The sequence below is a fragment of the Phyllobates terribilis genome, unplaced genomic scaffold (genome assembly GCF_046119375.1).
Source record: "Phyllobates terribilis strain yellow unplaced genomic scaffold, ASM4611937v1 Scaffold_4__5_contigs__length_816908805, whole genome shotgun sequence".
NCBI lineage: Eukaryota > Metazoa > Chordata > Amphibia > Anura > Dendrobatidae > Phyllobates > Phyllobates terribilis.
The window spans coordinates 703,222,265-703,244,192 of NW_027362764.1; the positions used below are offsets into that span (position 1 = coordinate 703,222,265).

The 21,928-nt window shown below is 40.8% G+C and overlaps 1 protein-coding gene across 3 annotated transcripts in view; it reads left to right on the top strand.

The window, feature by feature from the left end:
• VPS13B (vacuolar protein sorting 13 homolog B) overlaps positions 1-21,928 on the top strand; it is a 1,155,013-nt gene that overhangs the window by 966,632 nt on the left and 166,453 nt on the right. For all 3 annotated transcript variants that reach the window (XM_073679617.1, XM_073679614.1, XM_073679615.1), the window contains exons 39-40: positions 717-901; positions 15,641-15,837. In XM_073679617.1, the coding sequence (XP_073535718.1) occupies positions 717-901; positions 15,641-15,837 (382 nt within the window). The remainder of the gene's footprint in view (positions 1-716; positions 902-15,640; positions 15,838-21,928) is intronic.

A 21,928-nucleotide genomic window follows, 5' to 3' on the forward strand; every position in this document is an offset into this window, starting at 1 on the left:
AGTAATTATTCTCCTGTTGAAGCCCCTAGATTGGCCCATAAAGTATGATGCCAACAAAAGTACCCCCCAAATGCTGTGAATTCCTGCACACTACCCACCACACGCACGGTATGGTGACCCTACTTGTTTTCCCCCCATCAACTTCAATGGCAAAGTATGATGACCCCATCACAGTATGATGCCCCAAATGTGATCCCCATCCAGGCTTCCACACAGTATGATGGGCCCCACATAGTTCTCCACACAGAAGAATGGCCCACATAGCCCTTCATATGGTGTTGCAGGCCAAATTTGGCCCACGGGCCAGAGTTTGACATGTGTGTGCTATAGGGTTGTAGGATCCTTCTCTGCCTGCCGTAATCCCACAACCTGTGGATTTAGGGCAGACTTTTGTTAGAAAGTCAGGTCCTTTTGGGGAGGGGATTTAGGGAATGATTTTAGTCTAAAGACAAAGGAATGGCTTACACTCCACAGCATCTTAGCTGGTGTCAAATAGTTTGCGGTTTTGAGAGTCCACTTGTTGGCATGAGATTGCAACACTGACTTTTTTTTATTGGCCCTATGAAGCGTCGCAGGCTCAGCACAGTTCATCAAGATGATGTGACTTTTTTTCACAAATTTGTTAATTTCTATATCTTAACTATGCTTTATTAGTATTTATTATGTCTTCTATCATGGTTGAAGCTTATATGTTTGTATCTTTTTCTTTCGGATAGATGCTCAGAAGATTCCCAATGCTTTTGAAGTGGTGTTTTACAACGAGACAGAAGACAATCCTGGGATGATGCTTTGGAAATATCCAGAGCCAAGAGTTTTGACTTTGGTGCGAATTACCCCTGTGCCTTTTAACACCACTGAAGATCCTGATATTAGCACCGCTGACTTGGGAGATGTTCTGCAGGTTTGTACCTCCAATATTGAGCCTAATTCTTTATGATGTTTTAATATTCATAACATAGGAAAGACACAATAAGTGAGACTCCAAATTTACAGACAGAAATAAATTCCCTTTAAATTCTTTTCCAGTCATTATACAAGTTCTGTTTGCAGATTTTTTCCTTTTTTTTTTACGTTTATGTTTTTTTTGTTTTTGAATAGTAGTACAAACAGGTGCATTTATTGGTAAACTGAAAGTTGGGTAGAGCAGGAAATATAGCTGTTACTGTTCATGAATAAGGGTACAGAATGTCAGCGGAAGATTACATAATTGGAGCATAAATTGTATTTTATGTGTGTTTTTCCAAGAAGCTCCTATTAGTATGAGATTATGTCATTGGAGGGCAGCACATCATATGTGTATCATGGAGACTAAGTCAAAACAGACATGCACTGAGAGAAGCATCAGATGCTGCGAGATTGATGGCCAAGTCATAAAAGTGACGTAAGGTACAGAAATGGTTAGTTACTGTAACCTCTCTGAACACTCGCTTATGTATAAGTGAAATATTGGTTAACATTTTGTGTAAAAAAAAAGTAAAAAATTACTGTGTGCGCTAAGTTGTTAAAAAGCACAAAAAAATCATAAAAAGTAGAAAAAACACAATAGGGCATATTAATCAATACCGTCTTTTAGGCAGTGGTTCATGCTTTTTTATCAATTTGATATATTTTAAGTAGTGATGAACGCAAGGGCTCGTTATTAAAAGTTTGCCTAGGGTGCTCGAGTATGCACAGAGTATCGTGGGTGCTTGAGTGACATGTTCAAGGCCCAATGGTAGCCTGATTCACGGCTGTTGAACAGCCACAAAACATGCGGGGATTGCCTGACAAACACGGGCAATCCCCGCATGTTTTGTTGCTGTTTAATAGGGGCGAAACGTGCGGCCTCGGGGACTCTAACATGTCACTCGAGCACCCCGCGATACTCGGTGCATATCCAAGCACCCTAGGCAAACTCTAATAACGAGCACTTGCACTCATGACTAGTGTTGAGCATTCCGATACTGAAATATCGGGTATCGGCCGATATTCGCGGTATCGGAATTCCGATACTTAATTCCGATACTTTTACAATATCGAATACCGGAATCGGAAGTTCCCATAATGCCTGCGCTCTGCAGTGTCTCTGAAGTATGACAAGCTGGATGGCAGCGCTCAGCTGAGATCCAGCCTGTCATCAGAATGCCATCCCAGCGTGGGAGAATTCTCCTGATTGTTTAAAAGCCGGCGGGCGGTAAAAAGCCGCCGGCTTTTAAACAATCACACGGCCCCATACTGCTTCCCGGCAGCCTCCCACCTCGATCCTCCGCTCCTCTCGCCACCTCCCATCCCGATCGTAAGTTAGGACCGGGCGGGGAGCGCAGCACCAAGGAGCGGGGAGCGAAGGACCCGGGTGGGGAAGCCGGCAGTGAAAAGACTTCACCGCCGGCTTTCCCGTTCTGTGCTGCGCTTTCCCGCCGGTTATTTCAAATGAACAGCTGAGGTATCAGGTGATGCTGATCAGCTGTTCATTTGAAGTAGCCGCGGTGCCCTCAGAGGGTTCACGTGAGTTCATGCTTGACTGCATTGCATGAACTCACATGAACTTTCCCACGGCCACACAGGTCAGCCTTACCTCCCAGACGATCAGCCCGTCATGATTGGTGTGTGTGCGTGTCTGCGAGTGTGTGCGGGGTGTCTGTGCGATGTCTGCGGGTGTGTGTGGTGTCTGTGCAATGTCTGCGGGTGTGCGCGATGTCTGTGCGATGTGTGCGGGTGTGCGCGGTGTCTGTGCGATGTCTGCGAGTGTGCGCTGTGTCTGTGCGATGTGTGCGGGTGTGTGCGTGCAGGCAGACATAGGCCAATGTGACACTACTACTCCCATCGGCCTATGTCTGTCCCCCGTCCACTCGTGCCAGCAGGATCAGCTCGATGGGAGCAGTAGTTCCCATCAGCCTGATCCTGCTATTTAAATTGCCCTACTGTGTCCCCAATAAATTTTAAATACATGTCATTGGTGGCCAGTGGTTACCTACAATAAATTAGTTCATACATTACCTGTCCCCGCCGATCGCCACCTAAAATAAAGTAAAAAATAAAAAACTACACCTATACTCACCTAGACACCTAATTCCCCGAAGCAATCGATCTCCTGTAATAAAATATAAAATAATAAACCACAACCTTATCCTTACCCCTCCGTAGCAGTCCACGAGTGTCCCACGATGATCTCCAGTTCAGAGCAGCCACATAGAATGTGACCGCTCTGAACTGCTGCCGCCGCTAGAATGCCGGGGCCGTAAAGCAGCCCCGTCACTGCATAAGCGGGTTCACCGGAGTTCAGGCAGCGCTGCTCCGGTTAGCTCCTATACGGCCCTGCTGTATCGTGAGAAATTCCCACGGTACAGCAGTGCCGTAAAGGAGGTCTCCGGAGCTGCGCTGCCTGAATGCACTCCGGTGACCTCAGTCAGTGGCTCCCGCTGCCGGGAGCGGACGTGTTCCCGGCAGCGTGAGCTTACAGCAGCCATGCACAGCTGTCACCATCTCCAGATGTGACAGCTGTGCATGGGAGATCAGCGCAGGAACGTGGACAGGTAACTATTTTTTTTTTTTTAGTAAACTAAGAATTAAATAAAATGGTGTGTTTTATTTCAAATAAATTATTTTTTTCTGGGTGTAGTGTGTTTTTTCTTTTTAACACTTTGTAGGTTAGTAATGGGGGTGTCTTATAGACGCCCATCATTACTAACCTGGGCTTCATGGCAGCTGGCGCTGACATGAACCCCAACCCTATTACCCCCTGCCACCGCACCAGGGCAGCGTGGAAGAGCGAGGCTAAGTGCCAGAATTGGCGCATCCTATGGATGCGCCATTTCTGGGGCGGCTGACGGCTGGTGTTTCTAGCCTGGGAGGGGGCCAATATTCATGGCACCCTTCCTGGGCTATTAATATCAGCCCCCAGCTGTCTGCCTAGCCTTTGCTAGCTATTAAATTAGGGGGGACCCCACGTCATTTTTTTGGGGGGGTCCCCCATTTTAATAGTTGGTAAAGGCTAGGTATTCAGCTGGGGGCTGATATTAGTAGCCTGGGAAGCTCCGTGGGTATTACCCCCTTCCCATTCTTCAAACATGTGCCCCAGCTGTCTGCTTAACCTCCGCTAGAGACTAAAATTAAGGGGAACCCCACGCCAATTTTTTTTTAAATAAATCCTTTATTTTAACATTAAATGACAAGTACAGTAATCAACACTGTCACTGTACTTCATATATATGTGACTGACATGTTTCTATCTATCTAATCTATGTATGATTCTCTATTCCTTCTATTCTAAATTGTCGGGTACAGATGCTGAATTGCCGGCCGGCTTTCTTAAAGAGACGGTGCATGAAAACACTATTATTTTTTTAAATAAATCCTTTACACTAAATGACAAGTACAGTAATCAACACTGTCACTGTACTTCATATATATGTGACTGACATGTTTCTATCTATCTAATCTATGTGTGAAGCTCTATTCTTTCTGTTGTAAATTGTCGGGTACCGGTGTATGCGCTGATGAATTGCCGGCTTTTCGCATAATACATTCTACACTATTCTTAGTTGTTTTGCTTCATGTAGAATTAACCTACAAGGAAAGAAAGGGTTTATTTTCATTCCGATATTTGTGTCCCATTGACTTGCATTGGTTTCCGGTATCGGAATCGGCGATATCCGATACTTTTTGGGTATCGGCCGATCCAATCCGATACGATATTTCCTGATATCGGAAGGTATCGCTCAACACTACTCATGACTAATTTTAAGCTGTCTAGTTGAAGATTACAACACTTATTAGTTGCTTACTTTTTTCCAGAAATTTGCACCAAGATCTTAGCGCACTGTGTCACACATTAAGCTGCACACTTTATCATCAAGGCCACTCCCACTTGTCATGCACGGAAAGTGTCTAAACTACATAATAGAGATGGTCTGCACAGAAGCAAACATAAAATAGGGCAATACCGTCTGGTAAACGATAAGTATAAGCGATGGAAGTGCTTACCTGAAGGAGTTGTGTGCAGGCAAAGCCGCTTTTATAGGTTTGTTTTTATACCTTGAGAAAGGCGCCGGTCTGGTGCAGAAACGTGTTGGTATTAATAAAAAACTATTTACAATCCCAACGCTCTTCATTCCCGCAGTGCCGCCCGCCTAAATGTGACAGGTTCCATTTTTGTCATAAAACCACATAATGAACACCGTTGACACACCAGCCTTGATGTAGGGTTCGCTGGACTAAGATGCGCCAGATTCATTGAGGCGTGTGAATAATTTATTTGAAGTCAATCATTTAGAAAAACCACACCGCCACGGCACACCTATTCCACCTGTTTTATATCTTCTTCTCACAGATCAGTTGCTTAGTAATAAACCTGAATTAAAACGTGACCTTCTAAGGCTTTTTTTTTTACTTCAAATCGAGCACACATCTTCAGCGATAGAAAAGAATGAGGAAAGAACGGAAGCAACTAGGATAACTCCTGAGAAAAAAATTGGTCCCTTTCTCTCGGATGGTAACACTCACACAAATGTGTGAATCTTGCCTAATGCTCAATTCTGAATTGATTTATATGTTTCCAAGAGGAGCAATTGAAGATTTGTAAGAAAACATGCTCCAGGGTTTTGTTTATTTCTTTTTTTTGAGGGAACGGAAGTGAACATTGATGACTTTCAGCAATATTTAGTTTTTATGGAGGACTTATATATTGTAGGTTTGTGGCATCACTGGTTGTTCTGAGAAAGCGAAGGAGAACCAGCAACAGTATAGATATTCTGCCATGTAAGATGCCCTGTATTAATGCTGACACCGTTCTTCCCATATTTTTCATATGTTATCCACATTTCCATGTGTAAACCACAAACAGATGTTTGCCTTAGATGCTTCAACATATCTCACTTAGCATACACGTTCCATCCTCCATTCGGCCCTGGCTTCCAGCAAAATACTTTAGTGTATTAGTCCCGATCTGATACGGTGCCTGATGACTGCTCATCCTTATTTATGATGTATCACAGCACACATTGATGCTTTGGAACAAGTGCATATTTGTTTGTTTGCACAGCTGGATGCATTCTTCTCTGTGTAGAAAAAATGTCCTGCTGGAAATCAGCGATGTAAAGCTGGAATTATGTTCCCTTACCATTGTTGTCTGGGTGGATCCTGGAATTTGATAGGCCATAATACCCCTGGGTTTAACATGGTGTTTTATGGACCACAGATAAGACATACAAGTGCTTCTCATTAAATTAGAATATCATAAAAAAGTTAATTTATTTTAGTTCAATACAAAAAGTGAAACTCCTATATTATATATAGTCATTACACACAGAGTGATCTATTTCAAGTGCTTATTTCTGTTAATGTTGATGATTATGGCTTACAGCCAATGAAAGCACAAAAGTCATTATGTCAGGAAATTAGAATAATTAACAAAAAACAGCTGCAAAGGCTTCTGAAGCGTTTAAAAAGGTCCCTTAGTCTGTTTCAGTAGGCTCCACAATCATGGGGAAGACTGCTGACTTGACAGATGTCCAGAAAGCAGTTATTGACACACTCCACAAGGAGGGAAAGCCACAAAAGGTCATTGCTAAAGAAGCGGGCTGTTCAGAGTGCTGAATCCAAGCATATTAATGGAAAGTTGAGTGGAAGGAAAAAGGTGCACAAGCAACCGGGATAACCACAGCCTTGAAAGGATTGTTAAGAAAAGGCCATTCAAAAATGTGGGGGTGATTCACAAGGAGTGGACTGCTGCTGGAGTCATTGCTTCATGAGCCACCACACACAGATGTATCCAGAACATGGGTTACAAGTGTCGCATTCCTTGTGTCATGTCACTCATGACCAATAGACAATGTCAGAAGAGTCTTACCTGGGCCAAGGAGAAAAAGACCTGGACTGTTGCTCAGTGGTCCAAGGTGTTGTTTTCAGATGAAAGTAAATTTTGCATTTCATTTGGAAATCAAGGTCCCAGAGTCTGGAGGAAGAGTGGAGAGGCCACAATCCAAGCTGCTTGAGGTCTAGTGTGAAGTTTCCACAATCAGTGATGGTTTGGGGAGCCATGTCATCTGCTGGTGTAGGTCCACTGTGTTTTATCAAGACTAAAGTCAGCGCAGCTGTCTACCAGGAAATTTTAGAGCACTTGATGCTTCCCTCTGACGACAAGCTTTTTGGAGATGGAAATGTCATTCTCCAGCAGGACTCGGCCCCTGTCCACACTGCCAAAAGTACCAATACCTGGTTTACAAACAACAGTATCACTGCGCTTGATTGGCCAACAAACTCGCCTGACCTTAACCCCATAGAGAATCTATGGGGTATTGTCAAGAGGAAGATGAGAGACACCAGACCCAACAATGCAGACGAGCTGAAGGCTGCTATCAAAGCAATCTGGGCTTCCATAACACCTCAGCAGTGCCACAGGCTGATCGCCTCCATGCCACGCCGCATTGATGCAGTAATTGATGCAAAAGAAGCCCCGACCAAGTATTGAGGGCATTTACTGAATATACATTTCAGTAGGCCAACATTTCGCATTTTAAAAACATTTTTCAAGCTGTTGTTATAAAGTATTCTAATTTACTGAGATAATGACTTTTGTGTTTTCATTGACTGTAAGCCGTAATCAACATTAACAGAAATAAACACTTGGAATAGATCACTCTGTGTGTAATGACTCTATATAATAGATCCCTCTGTGTGTAATGACTCTATAATATATGAGTTTCACTTTTTGTATTGAAGAACTGAAATAAATAAACTTTTTTATGATATTCTAATTTAGTGAGAAGCACCTGTATCAATCTAAGGCCCTATTTACACTGCGCAATGTGCAGCATCAAAAGACCACTGACTGTCAACATGTTCGCCGATCATTGGTCGTTTAATAGCCTGTTTACACAGGCCGTTCCCGCTTTAGATGCACACGGAAATATCATGATAGATTGTTCAGTGTGCATAGGCTGCCATTGATCTCGGACACACGGATGATGTGCTGCTAAGATCGATGATCTTTTGTTCAAACCAAAAGATCGTTTCACATGACGAGCGAGCGTTTTGCAAGATGTTAAATCCATTCTGAATTCTGCAGAAAAAACAGTATTTTTTTCTTTGGATGACTGTATATTAAGAATATAGACTGTGTTCTGATGGAGACAGGTGTCCACATCATTATTCAACCTGATTATTCATTATGAACCTGCTGGGGAACTGCTCATAAGGCCTTATTCAGACTTAGCACTTGTAGCTCTTAAAGTCTATTGGGTAGTTCACATGTCATATTTTTTTTACCTTGTTTGGCAGGTTGATTTGTACCTATGAAAACGAAAAGCCCAATATAATGCACAAATGAACTGTGATGCCACTGTCAGGCATCAGGGTTCATTGGAAATCACTCCATAAGGCTACAAGCAAAACAAAGGAGAAACTGGAGTTAATGATGTATGGAGTTAACAATGCATAACATTTTATTAGAAAAAAATAGTAAAGAAGTAGAACAGTACAAAGATCAAATAAAAACAGGACAAAAAATGAGGAGATATAACCCTTCTGCGCCAATACATAAAGTGTCTAATGCTCAGTAGTCCTTAGAAAATAGCAGCACCTCATGCCCTTAATCAAAGTCCTAATGTAGGGCTGAGCAGATAGACATGCATGTATCAAAAGACCTTCAAGTGGAGGTAATTCCTAGGTAGAAACAATCCCATACACCTTATTACAGCCTATAAATATAGAGAAAAGTGTAAAGTCAAGTGACTCAAAAATAGTGAACAGGTGCTGAGTTGTGTCTTACTTAAATCCGTGCAGGAGGGAATAGAAGGTATCAAGGGGAGACCAGTTCCCCAGAAACAACCCCAACGCGCGTTTTGCTACCGTTCAGTCGCATTCTCAAGGGGAAATACCTTGATTTGTACCTATGTGTGGTAAATAAGTGGCAGATTTTGTCTTCCAGGAGGTGCTGTACTTTTACCTTATGATTAGTAAGGGCTTCTTACTGCTGGATGCATGTTGTGAAGCCGAACTAATGCAATTGTAATGCATCCCTAAAAAATATTTTGGTGGATTTTTTTTTCTTAGAACCCTACATTGTAATGCTTTTAAGATATTCTTCCTGGAGATGTATAAATAAATTGAAAACTGGGCATTACCTTTCCTCTTGTAATTCGTTTGCATAGTCTAACATTGTACATTAGATGAAAGGGGTTTGCTTACCATATAGCTCATCTGTCAGTTGAGACACAGGGCTCGGGAGCTGTGTTTCTTCAGAATGCAGACCATCCTGACACGTGACTAGGATGGCTGCCGTTTGAGTTATGTGACGGGGGCGCTGTTTTATTACATTCTTGGAGAGCCACTTTCATGATGATAACTTGTCTTGAAATCTGTCAAGTGAGCTGAGAAAATATTGAAGTGGAGAAAGTTTGATCTTGATGGACCTAGGTCTTTTTTTCAACCCATGTAACTATATCTTATGACTGCTCTACAGGCCAGTGTAAAATATGCTGTATAGTGACATAAAACCACTCGGCAAAAAAAAGTTTGATAAAATTTGATTGAAATCTTGCCATTATCTGATAAAACATTCACTTAAAAAAATAGCCCACTCTTTTAGCATAAGTCCGTTGTTGAACAAATGTAACTATAATTCTTTTTTTTTTTTCTAAAATGAGATTTAGAGATTACATAGAAAAACTGCCCAGCGCACACCTGTGACTTGTTCCACTTACATAAGGTTGGATCATCTGATAAACTTCGGGTCACGTTTTATATTATTATTATTCTTCTAGAAATGAGGGAGAAAAACTAGAAAAACATGAGACTGTAATAAAGAAAGAGTTACATATTTCATTGAATAGGTTAAAAAGTATTTCTCAGGGCTCTTGAATTACCATGTTAAAATACCAAGGGAAAATAAAGCCTGGGCTGGGATTCTTGTTTGTACTTAGAGGGCTTTCCGGACAGGAAGGCAGTCTTGATGCAACACAGTAAGCCACAATACCAGTGGGGCAGTACAGGTGAAATGGCTGCAGCTGTACCCCTCGCTTCAACGTACAGCAGCTATACGCTGGAATGTTTCCGAACAGAAATCACATTCGGTTAGCTCTTGTTCCCAGGAGTAGATCACATTAAAATGTTATAAAATCATGATTTCCTGAACCTGAATTCTTGTGGTTTTGCAACTGGTTCCAATATTACAAAGGAAAAGATTCTGTGGCTTCTAGGAGTTGATATATGAATTTCTCTTTTTTTTTTCTTTACAGGGTCATCAGGTTTTATTAGACTGTAGACCTTATTGTAGTTTTGAGATGTGTTTACCTTTCAAAAATTTGCAAAACTAAATAGTTTTGGCCATGGAGTTTATCGTTTGGATTGGTTCTTCTACTGACCAGAAAGCAGTATCCTGTGACTACCGGACAGAATATGCAACCGCAGTGTGCACAGAGCTGTCATCATCTCCCTGTGTAGAAGACAAGTGAAACAATTGGGGAAACCAACAGCAGAATTTGTGGTTTACAACGTGTAGAAGTAGTTGGAGCTTCTGCGCGATATCGTTAATTTCAGCCATTGTAACTGAATTTTGCTCTGAGCATGGTACATTTCACTTCATTTGGTCATATTCTCTCTCTCAACAAAGGCCACTTTCTGATTCATGAAATTGTACATATTTTTTTGCAACCAAAACTTTTTTCCCATTCATTTTCTTAAAGGGTAGTTCCATAAATAAATAATGCATCATGTTTTTTTTTTGAGAAAGACTACACGGTAGTTTTTGGTCTATTTTTTTTTTACCCTTAGCCACAAATAAATTCCAAAGAAATGGGAAATAGAAAAGAAAGACGTAAAGTAGTTGTCCACTACTTTTATACTGATGATTTATCCATTGGATAAGGTTATCAGTATCAGATCCGTAAGGTGCCAGGCCCAGCTGTTCCTGGTGCTGGCAACAGCTGGATGTTATCAATTGCGGAGCGGAACAGCACAGCGCCGTAAACTATATAGTGGCCACAGTGGGGTACTGCAGATGCACCCCCATTCATTCAAAAAGGGGCAGATGTGCAATACCTAGTCGCAGCTACTATATAGTTGACGGAGCTGTGCTGTGCAGCCCCTTTAACTGATTGATCACATCTGGCCGGCACCAGTAACAGCTGATCATTGAGGGTGCTAGGTGTTGCAGCCCCACTGATCTGGTATTGATGACCAATCCTGAGGATAATTTATAAGTATAAAAGTAGTGAACAAGCCCTCCATACACATTAGATAGTAGTCTGCAGAAAGATGCTTCAAGCAGTCGTTTTGGCCGACTGCCATTAAGGCTGTCTCTCCCATACACTAGAGCGCTCGTTCAGCCGAGTATTCCTGTGTTCTCTATGAGAAAGTCGCCAGCAGGTATCTCTACTGGCGGTTTATTTCTGGGAGAACAATACGATCGTCAGCCTGAAATCGGACATTCCCCATTAACATCATCCCCCCAACAATCAGTTGGCCAGCACCCCCATACTCATCAGAGTGTAGGTTGAACCACTTGATATTTGTCTGATATGTATGAGGGTTTTATTCCTGATTAACCTACTTCTGTCTTTGGCCAAAAAATTACATCAAAAACTGCAGTTGTCTTTCCCAAAAAAACACCACACCAAAACATTAGAATCCACATGTGAAATCCATGTTTCTTTACCTTTTTGTTCCACTTACACAGTAAGAAAGTTGTGAACAGTTCCCTTTTCCCCTGCTATGAAATACTGGAAGGTGAATTCAATTCGACACAGGTCAAAGAGTGCGATTTTGCAAGTACGCCTCTGCTGCATTAGATTCATGTCTTCTAAACCAAAGGCTGTCATCACTGCTTTCCCTCGGTGCAATTGTAAGCGTACATATATCCTACTCCAACCGTGTGAAGTGAGAAATACACATGTGCCGTGTTCTGTAGAGAAATACTGCAACTAGAAAGAAAAATAAATAATACATACTACTCTCCATGTTTCCATGTTTTTTGGATCTTCATCAGAAATGTAATGGATTGATTTAACAGATTGCATCAGCGCCAATCAAGAATCACTTTTCCCTAAATTGTTAGATACCATCTTAGCCTTTTCAGGAGGAAGTTGAATGTAAGACCTGGAAGGATCTCATGCTTTTACTATGAGTTGTTTCCAAGCTGAACTTGGCAGGTGCATCTAATAAAGGAACCTGCCCTGACCAGAAGATAAAGTAAGCAATGTGGAGGAATAGGGGACATCTCTTTACCAACGGAAGCAGAAAGTCATTTCTTTTCTTTACCTTGGAGATGAGTTTGTCTTTAAGTATCTCTATTGAGCTTAGTACGTAAAAAAAAAGTTTGTAAAATAACTTTTGACGTGTTACTTTTGTCAGCTCCGAATTACCTTCAGCAGGACTGTTACAGATCAGTGTTAGACGAAAAAGCCTGGGACCAGTTTACCGTTTCCCTTGCCAAGATTTCTCTTGTCTCAAGGCATGTACGTATTGTTTTTCTTCAGTTGAATACATGGAAGATTTGTGTTTGGAGGGAGCTGGCCGCAGAACAGAAAAGAGAGTAGAAACACTCGACAAGCAAGCAGTTTATTCATCCTCAGGAAGCTGGGTTTATAATCTCAGCATGAACTGGCGTTCTCCACCTCCTACAAGATTATATTGTGTTCTGCGTCCACGTCTTCACTTAGGTGGCCTGTATGAATAAGATGAAACGCACACACTTCCTGTCTTCAGTGTACATCTAGTAATACGGTAGTTGTTACTGGAAGGAAAGCCATGTTCTCTCCAAGGCAAGCCCACCCTGCGAGAACCGCAATCTGAAGAAGTTCACGATAGAAGGAAGGTTATTAATAAAGAAATAACAAAAACAGTGACCTCTTCAGGGAATACGCAGTTTATTGCAGAACCGTCCAGCTGTGTGTGCCTTTCTATATTAACACTGTGAGGTTTGATGAGATTCATCCTTGATCTCCTAACAGGTGCTTCATTCTGGAACGCTCCAATACGGCCATCATCAGTCAGTCCATTGTTACCCGTGTTATTACACACTGCAGTCTGCTGCCTCGCTACTTCTTTCTTTGACCCATTGCGGTGAAGGGATCCTTCCTGAAATAGTTATATTGCTGCATTTTTATTGCTAAGGGTATGACCCAAGGAAAATGTAAGATTCAGAAGACAAGTATGGTCAGTTGTAGGAAGATGATAAATGTATTTTTAGTAGTTACACCCAAAGCCCTTCTTCCTCACCAAACAAAGGCTATGTGTGAGCCTTTATTGGATGGTAATTTCTCATTGTACTGTTGGGTTTACACGTGTGCAGTGTTACTCATGTGAGCACAGACATTTGTTCTCCCGATTTCTTTAAAGGGATTCAAGTAAGAGAAGATGGCTTCAGCATCCAGTGATGATCAACTTGCTTTATTATGGCATCACAAAAAACGCAACAGCAGCAACGTTTCTACCCCTAGTATAAGTCTGGGTCTTTGTCAAGCTAATACAGGAGTACACAGCCCTTCTATTTAAACCCCCTGCAACCAATCAGCAGCTCTCACTTCCTCCAGAAGCCATCGCTGATTGGCCGCAGGAATCATGTGACAAAACAATGTCATGCGATCCCTGGGTGAGCCAGTGCTGAAAACGGTGCCAACACCGGAGATGAGTATAATTATTTTACAAGGGGAAACATAGGGATTCAGAAGGGGTTGTCCTTGTAGTGGACAACCCTTTTAAGTTTATAAAACAGGACGAATTGATGGAAGGCCAGCCATTTCCATATTCGTTGTCATGGGGTTGTTGTTCTTTGTCCCGCATAGCCTTTAATATGTGGGTCTGTACTCTGTGTCTGTTTTGGTTGCTCCATCCTTTTTCCATTTTCTCTTATGATTTCTTTACCTTCTCACTCTGATCATTTCCTCTTCTCTCACTGTTCTTTTTATGATTATTTCTTATAGGGAATGTGTCAGCATGTTTTTGCTATGTAATCTAAAGACAACATGAGGTACGGATTAAAACACAAATTTCAAGTTATGCTCCTCTAATCAAGCTCCTTTACTTGCAATGATTGTTTTAGCACCAGGAGCTTATCATTGCTGGACACAGCAACATTCGCCTCCTGGTCCAGCAACGCCCCCTGCTGTGATGAGCACCTCTCTGTGTATGGAGATTGTATATGCAGAGCCTGGTGTGGGCGGAGTTAACTTCCTCAGCTCTGCTGTATTGCTAAATCTAATAACACTGTTTGAGTCAGAACGGCTACACCCAGTAAGCTAAGTGATACATTGTTGGATTCAGCTTCTCTTTGCCTACATCAGGCTGCTCTTAGATGAGGTGGCAAAAACCTGCTGACAGATTCCCTTTAATACCTTTCTTTTCTCAAATGGTTTCCTCATCCCTGTCTGTTTCCTCTCTCACTTTCTGATAGTTTCTTCATCTTTCTTTCCTCTTTGTTTTATGGTTTATTCATTCCTCTCCCTCTGATTGTTTCTTTAACTCGCTCCTTTCTAGATAAATCTACATTCTCCTCCTCTCGCACTGATGGTTTCCCCATCCCTCTCTTCTCTTTCTCTCTCTGTTTGATTGTTTCTTTATTTCTCTTTCTCTCTGATGGTTTCCCCATCTCTGTCTTTCTGTCTGATGTTATTTTTTCATCCATCCCTCCTTTCCTCATTTTATCTCTTGATTTCCCAATGCCCCTCTCATTTTTCAATCTTTTTGATGTTTTCTTTATCCTTGTGCTTTCCCTCTCTGATGGTTACCTCCTCTGTCTTCCTCTAATGTTTTTTTCTATTCTTCTTTCCACTATATTTCTCTGATCTCTCCCTCCCTCTCCTTGCTTTCTCTTTTTATTTCCCCATCCCTCTCTCTGACAATCCCATTTTCTCACAACGTTAGCTTGCTATCATGGCTGCTTCGTAAGATGTGCCCTGTATTGGCTGCAGTAGTTTTGGAGTGGAAAAAAAATGTGGTTATTAAAGTGCTGCAATGCGTTGTTTTTTAATTCAGTCCAATAATTTATAAAAGGCTCAAAAGAGTTTGTATTACATTTTGATAAAACACTATAAGCAAAGTATAAAAGTCTCCCCCATGCTATGAGGGGTCATAGTCACCCCCTACACAGTAATAACCAGAGGAAGGAGAATACATCACCAAATGTAGCGCCATGTAAACCCATATGGAATACTTATGGTGGAGAATCTATTTGGTGATCTACTACTATGGCATGTGGCCCTGCGGTGTGCACAAGGCATACTATTCAGCTGCTTTACAAGGAAAATACCCACCCATGGATGGACAGATATATTGCTGTCATGTATCTTTTGATTCTTGTAATTCTCCATCAGAAGAAACTTTGACATAAGTGACGACTCAGTAAGCCAAAATTCCACTATTTGAACACAACGTACCATTTTCTACAATTTGTTATGCTTCTTGATTAACTATTTTATGTTCAGGAATGTTTGTTTCTTTTCTATTCTTTCCTTGTTTAATATATTCCATTGTGAGTCATGCCGCGTTTCTGAGTCACTTTGTAATAATGATTTCTATGTATGGTTGTGTATTTTTCATATTTATTTATTTGGCTTGCACTGAGGTCTTTCAAGGCAAGATTTGCATGTTTGCATATTTTTTTGCATATTAAAATCTAAAGCTGAAATAACTGGAATTTTCATTTTTTTTTTTTTTTTTTTTATAGATCCCTTGTAGCCTTGAGTACTGGGATGAACTCCAGCGGTCATTTGTTGCCTTTCGAGAGTTCAGTCTATCTGAGAGCAAACCATGCGAGCTTCAGCTGCCCAGTATTACCACGGTCAGCGACCAGAAGGAGCTTGTGTCGTCTCATCTTTGGAGAATTGTTCTGAATAGCAATACGAACAACATGGACGACCAAAGGTAGAGCATGTTGTATATAGATGTGGTTATTGTGGCATAATGGGATCCATCAAACGTATTGTTGGATAGTAGTGTTGTAATTATACACACATACTATATGTATCTTATGTATAGTATTAAAAATATAGTCTACACAGCACAAACTAGGGAGACACCAAAGCATCAAATATTTGTGCTTCTTGAACATCTCTTTCCAAAGCCACAATATGGACATCCCTAGACTTGTGAATGAAGGTTAGTCACTTCCTAGATCTGACGCCTAGTCTACATAGACCTGGTGTCTTAAACCTACTTACAGTTATAGCTTTGTTTAATGTATTTCAATTGCGAAGAAAGGAAAAAGTGTATCCTCTCCAATGAAATTCATCATCAAAGATTTGAAAAACTCAACAAGGTCTTTCTACCTTTTCAGGTACTCCGACCAAGCATAAATTATTTTTGTGGAGTATGTTCCCCAGATCTTCTTTTTTAGTAAAAAGAGTCACATTTTGGGCATATTCCTTTGAAATTTATGAAACTCACTCTACCGTATTTCCTAAATCCTCTCATTGACTTTATATAAATCATGCCTAATAGTGGCTCATGTCCTCATAAAGACCTCCCATGTGCATGATAAGAATGGCCAGTAGAGTTACATAAAGAGACTGCAGAGAAGACTTCCTGTCATGTGGACTCTTGTTCAGGGAGAAGAAACCAAAGGGTCTCATGCATTTACCTCTGTCTAGGATAGGAATTCCTCCTCATGTGTTTGCCATTGGGACACAGTAGTCACGCAGTATATGGTCTGGGGCAGTGTCCCAATTCAGAGACGCCATAGTAGGAGGTACTGAGGCATGTTACAGCCCAACTTCAGATGGCGGAGGAAGGGGAGTTGAGTGAAAAATTACTATAGTTTGGTAGTGCCAGTTTCTGCTGCTTTCTTCTAGGCCAGCGAGCTCAATGAAGGTGCCGTGTTGGAAAGGCCTCTGTTCCAGCTTAATTCTAAGCCAACATGCTGAGTGAAGGCACCATGTTGGAAAGGCCTCCTTCCCGGCTTTGTCTCGGCCAGCGTGCTGAGTGAAGGTGCCATGTTGAATGTTGGAAGGGCCTCTGTCCTGGCTTTCTTCTAGGCCAGCATGCTGAGTGAAGGTGCCATGTTGAAAAGGCCTCTGTCCTGGCTTGCTTCTAGGCCAGCATGCTGAGTGAAGGTGCCATGTTGGAAGGCCCTTCTTCCCGGCTATGCAGCTCCTTTGCTTTTTTTTTGCTATAGCTGGGACTATATGACTCTGGCTCCTGATCATAAGTTCAGTGCAGTAGCAAAAGTGCAGACTATATACCCAGGATAAAGCATATTGATGACCAGGAGCAAAGCATCTGTATGTCCTCTTCACATGTCGATCAGGCCACGTACCCATATGATACATATATTTAATACAAACTGTTTAGTTGACTTGAAAAAGTAATTCTCTACACAAGTTAATGAACTTCCACTGTCTGTAAATAAAATCAGACATGTCAATCCTTTCACATCCTCTTTCCATTGACTTCTGTTTAACGAAATAAGGATCCTGCTCATAATGATATCATAAAAAAAAGACGATTCAGAACTTTTGGGTCCTGCTTTAATATGCAACAACTAAAAATCTTGTCAACAAAATGTGACGTGAGTAATTGGAAGACATGTTGCTGTGATTAATGCTCCAGCACTTTAGTCTTGGCTCAATAAATGGGTTTTTCTACAATTAACAAGCATCACCTATCCATAGGGTAGGTACTGAATGATAGATGAATGATAGATGCATCACTCACTAGTGTGGAGGCGTTAGATCTCCTGTTCCTCCTCCTCCTCCTCTGCACTATCACAATAAGGAGGAGTTTGCACAAAGTGTCAGACTGGGCTCTGCATTGCCATTCCATACAAACACCTTAAACGCCAAGAGTAAGTAGCATTATGGGAATGCATGCATATTTTGGTTTATATGTCATTATCACTGGTAATCCTGTTCTATGTTCACAAACTCTACCACGTTTTGTCAGTGAACATTTTGTTCTGCTCTGGTCATTCAGAGTAACTTCCAATAAACTCCTGTTCCAAGATCACAGCTTTCTGAGCCTGTATGGTAAAATATGATAAAGAATAGAGGAATCTCAATAGATTTATTAAGAAGTCCTTCTGGTATTAATATGTCTACATGTGTAGTAAACAACACAAAATTAATCCAGTTGGAAGCCATTTGGTAGAGAAGTTCCCAAAGCAGATATCTCGCCCTTCTCCAGTTTCTCTGTCCTCAGTGGAGATAGAATTTTTTTTCCTACTAATATTTGTGCTGGGGTTTGGATTTGACAGTAAAATTTTTCATGCTGCCGCCCATCCACAGAGCTCTGTTAAGTGAACTGGTTCTCAGTATTCGGCTGCATAGGGCTTGTTTGCTTCCATCCTGTTTCATGTGCAAAAGAAGTCAGAGATATCAAGAGGATCTGGAAAATTGGAAAAGCGGATCAAAAAATCAATAACGAAATTAAACATCTGCTTCCCATTAATTGGACAGAACTGGGACTGGTTTCTTGATGTTAATTGTGAAAGAATGCATTCTTGTCGTTGAGAAGTTAAGTGTTTTAGACAGGGTTAATTCTTCTGAATTAGGGACCTCCACAAAATTACCTTTGTGGTCAACTTGGCACCGCAGTAATGTGAATACTGTGGGAATGTTAAATGTTGTTCGTTCTAAGTCAGCATATTGTTCCTTTGTCGAACCGTTTGACATTACAGCATCAGGGAGTGTAGCGTACAAGTATATTTCTTCTGATGAATGATATCTAATGGGTTTGGTTTACTGCTTTGGTTATTTTATTAAGTAATGCTTTATATATGCAAATATATTTCTTTTGGCTTTCTTTGGTATTGTTTGGCCTTGCTGCTTTATATATATTAAAACAAACATCTAGTGACTGCCAAGATGATTAATATATAAATGTGTATACATATATACAGTATATATATATATATATATATATATATATATATATATATATATATATGTGTGTATTAATACATCAATATATATTAATCATCTTGGCAGTGACTTGATGTTTGTTTTGTTCTGTTTAGACAAGGGTCGCTGGTGGGTTCTCTATTTAGTACTTTGAGTGCACAAGGGTGTATTCTTATCAGCTATTATTGCTCGCTGAATATTGCATTAACACTTTTCATTTGTGTAATGCAAGAATTCTGCCAAATAGGTGCTGTATGGAAGACGCAAAAGTAAAAGCGCTGTCACTTTTGCTTTAGGGCATCATATGTTCCCTTTTTCCAATTTGTTGATGGATCTTATGTTTGTCTCTGTTTAGTGATGTGAGCCCATAATTGTGTTCTGGTATAAATATTCAACTATCCAGTTATTCTGAAGCCTTTCCAAAAGACCAATACTTTGAGAAGACTTCCGCCATCTAGACCAGATTTTTCTGTGTTGGATTTTCATTTCCCTATCTTCTTCGTATATGGATTTCATTTTTTTTTTTTTTTTTAGAACACCTCACAGAAGATTATTGGTCATCTCAGTGTTACTATATTGATGGCTATTATCTGCATTAAAGGGGTTTTCCAACTGCTTTAAAATGTAGTTAAACTTGCTTAAATTAGAAAGTTATTCAAAAACTAATATACTTTACATCTGAAAGGTACCCTAATCTTCAGCTGCAAGCGCTGGTCCTAGGTCCAATTTTAGATTGTGTCCATCACAGGAGAGTCTTTCTTTTGTCGGCACGTGACCAGATCTTTATGTGTAGGGGGCTGGCTGACTGCTTATTTCAGTAACTTATCCAGCCCCTTACTCTGTCCATGCATCTGCTGATTTTTTTATTTTTTTTACCTTGAAAAAGACACCATTCCTGTGCCGAAACACGTTGGTTAATAAAAACCTTATTTCATACCATCGAGGATTTTTAATTTACGCAAGTTCAGCCCAGGTACCGTGATCTCTCCGCTAAAGTGAATTTCTGCATGGAAATTTTTTTCTGCAGCTGCAAATTCTAAGGCTCTTATTGGTGTTATGTCCATAGACAACCCTCCAGGTGAGCACTACCATCACTCTCACCATCTCTCATTTCTCTTGCAGTATAGCCCTGTTGTGCCCTTCTGTCATAACCAAACTTATGCATCTGCTGTGACAGAGAAGGAGGCTGGCTTGGCTCTAAAAACAAACTCTTAATCTTACCTTCTTTGGTCTCAAACCTTCACAATAAACACTGTCCTTTTTCAGTTACATACCGGAAGAGGATCTTTGAGTACTGGAGCTCTTGGCTGAACATCAGAATTCTTTTCACACATAAAGTCTATTAGTTAGTTGCGTAACTTAATAATTAGGCACATTTAGCTACAGTTTTTTTTTCTTGCTGGACAACCTTTTTAATTACGCAAGTGTCATGAGACAATATAGACAAACCATAGACTAAAGATTTCCTGCCCATCTGCTGATCGGTGTGATTTAGCTGGACAACCCCTTTCATTACGCAAGTGTCATGAGACAATGTGGACAAACCATAGACTAAAGACGTCCTGCCCATCAGCTGATCGGTGTGATTTAGCTGGACAACCCCTTTCATTACGCAAGTGTCATGGGACAATATGGACGAACCATAGACTAAAGATATCCTGCCCATCAGCTGATTGGTGTGAGTCCAGTTTTTTTTACCCCTGGAAAAAAAACTCCCGATCGCTGTCCAAAGGTCCATAACGTATACTATCCTCTACTATATTTTCTTTTATTGTTTGTGTTTAGATATTGTTTTGCATTTATGGTTAAAATACTTTGCTGGCGGTGTGGGAGATTGATGAGTGAAATTATATTTGAGGTTGATAAGTGACATTATATTTCATGGCCAAACCAAAATTACCAAAATTACTTGAAAGGTGTAATTTCTAGTTGTTTTTGTAGTATGGGGGAGATTTTTCAAGTTCTCTGTCCCTACATGCACTGTAAATGAACCAGCAGAAGGGACCTCCCTTCTTCACTTTCACACTTTTAGCGTAAAGACGGCATTTCCATGAAGAGTGCGATTGTTTAAAGCTTTCATTAATCATTTAAATGGCCCCACATTAAGAAGGCATCGCTATCTAACTCATTATAAACATACTTGTGTGGGGGCAGAGCATATTTCACATCCCAGCTAATTTGAGCTCGTAATACAAGTAAACACTTCACCACGGAGAAATCTCAGTGTTTTAAGTTCGGACGCAAGTGTGAGAATATAAACAGCATTCTTCCACTGCGCAAAAGTTTAATGACAGCTAAATGTGATTTAAATTGAGGATTTTGTTTGTTCTGGCCTGGTGCGATTGTTAGCAGAAGGTCGGATATGTGACAACCAATGAGGCCTAGGGTCAAGAATTGATATTAATGCAAACACATTGAATAGAAGGTTTCTTTTCTTTTTTTAATTAGGATTTTTTTTTCTTCTTGCTAATTTTTTTTTTTGGGCTGAGATATTCAGATCATGGAGGGACACCAGTGTCACGGCTTGACCTACAGATATGTGTGGTCCGCGGTCGTCCTAATAACATGCTGTTTTTTCTTTTCTATTTTTATTTTACATCAAAATAAATATTAGTCATTTTGATATTTTTAATGTGTTTCAAGTATCTGGGGAATCTATTTTGTTTAATCGCACGCTGAGTTTTGCTAAATGGGGCTGGCGGGGCATGTGCTCTGGGTTTTTCCATCCGCTATTTTGGCTACAGATTCACTGTGCATAGGAGGGAAGAGCGCAGCCATAAAATTGCCCAATCAGGGAAAGCTGATTATTGGGTATAAAAGGATTGCAATTTATTACTTTGTTGGGTAAGTGGCCTAATTAGACCTTTTTGTCCTGATGAAGGAATGCTCAGCTTGAACCTGTTATATATGTAGATTTGTTATTTATTACATTTTTTTTTTGATTTTATGTTGTTTTTTTCCCCACTTAAAGGGGTTGTCAAAGTGTGAGATAAAATGGAGTACCTGATGTAATTCAAGCTGCCGCCCCGTCCTAGTCTTGTGTCAGGACATGCGCAGACTGAAGATATACACTGCCCGAGACCTGCATTTCAACTTACAAGAGTTATTTCACACATACC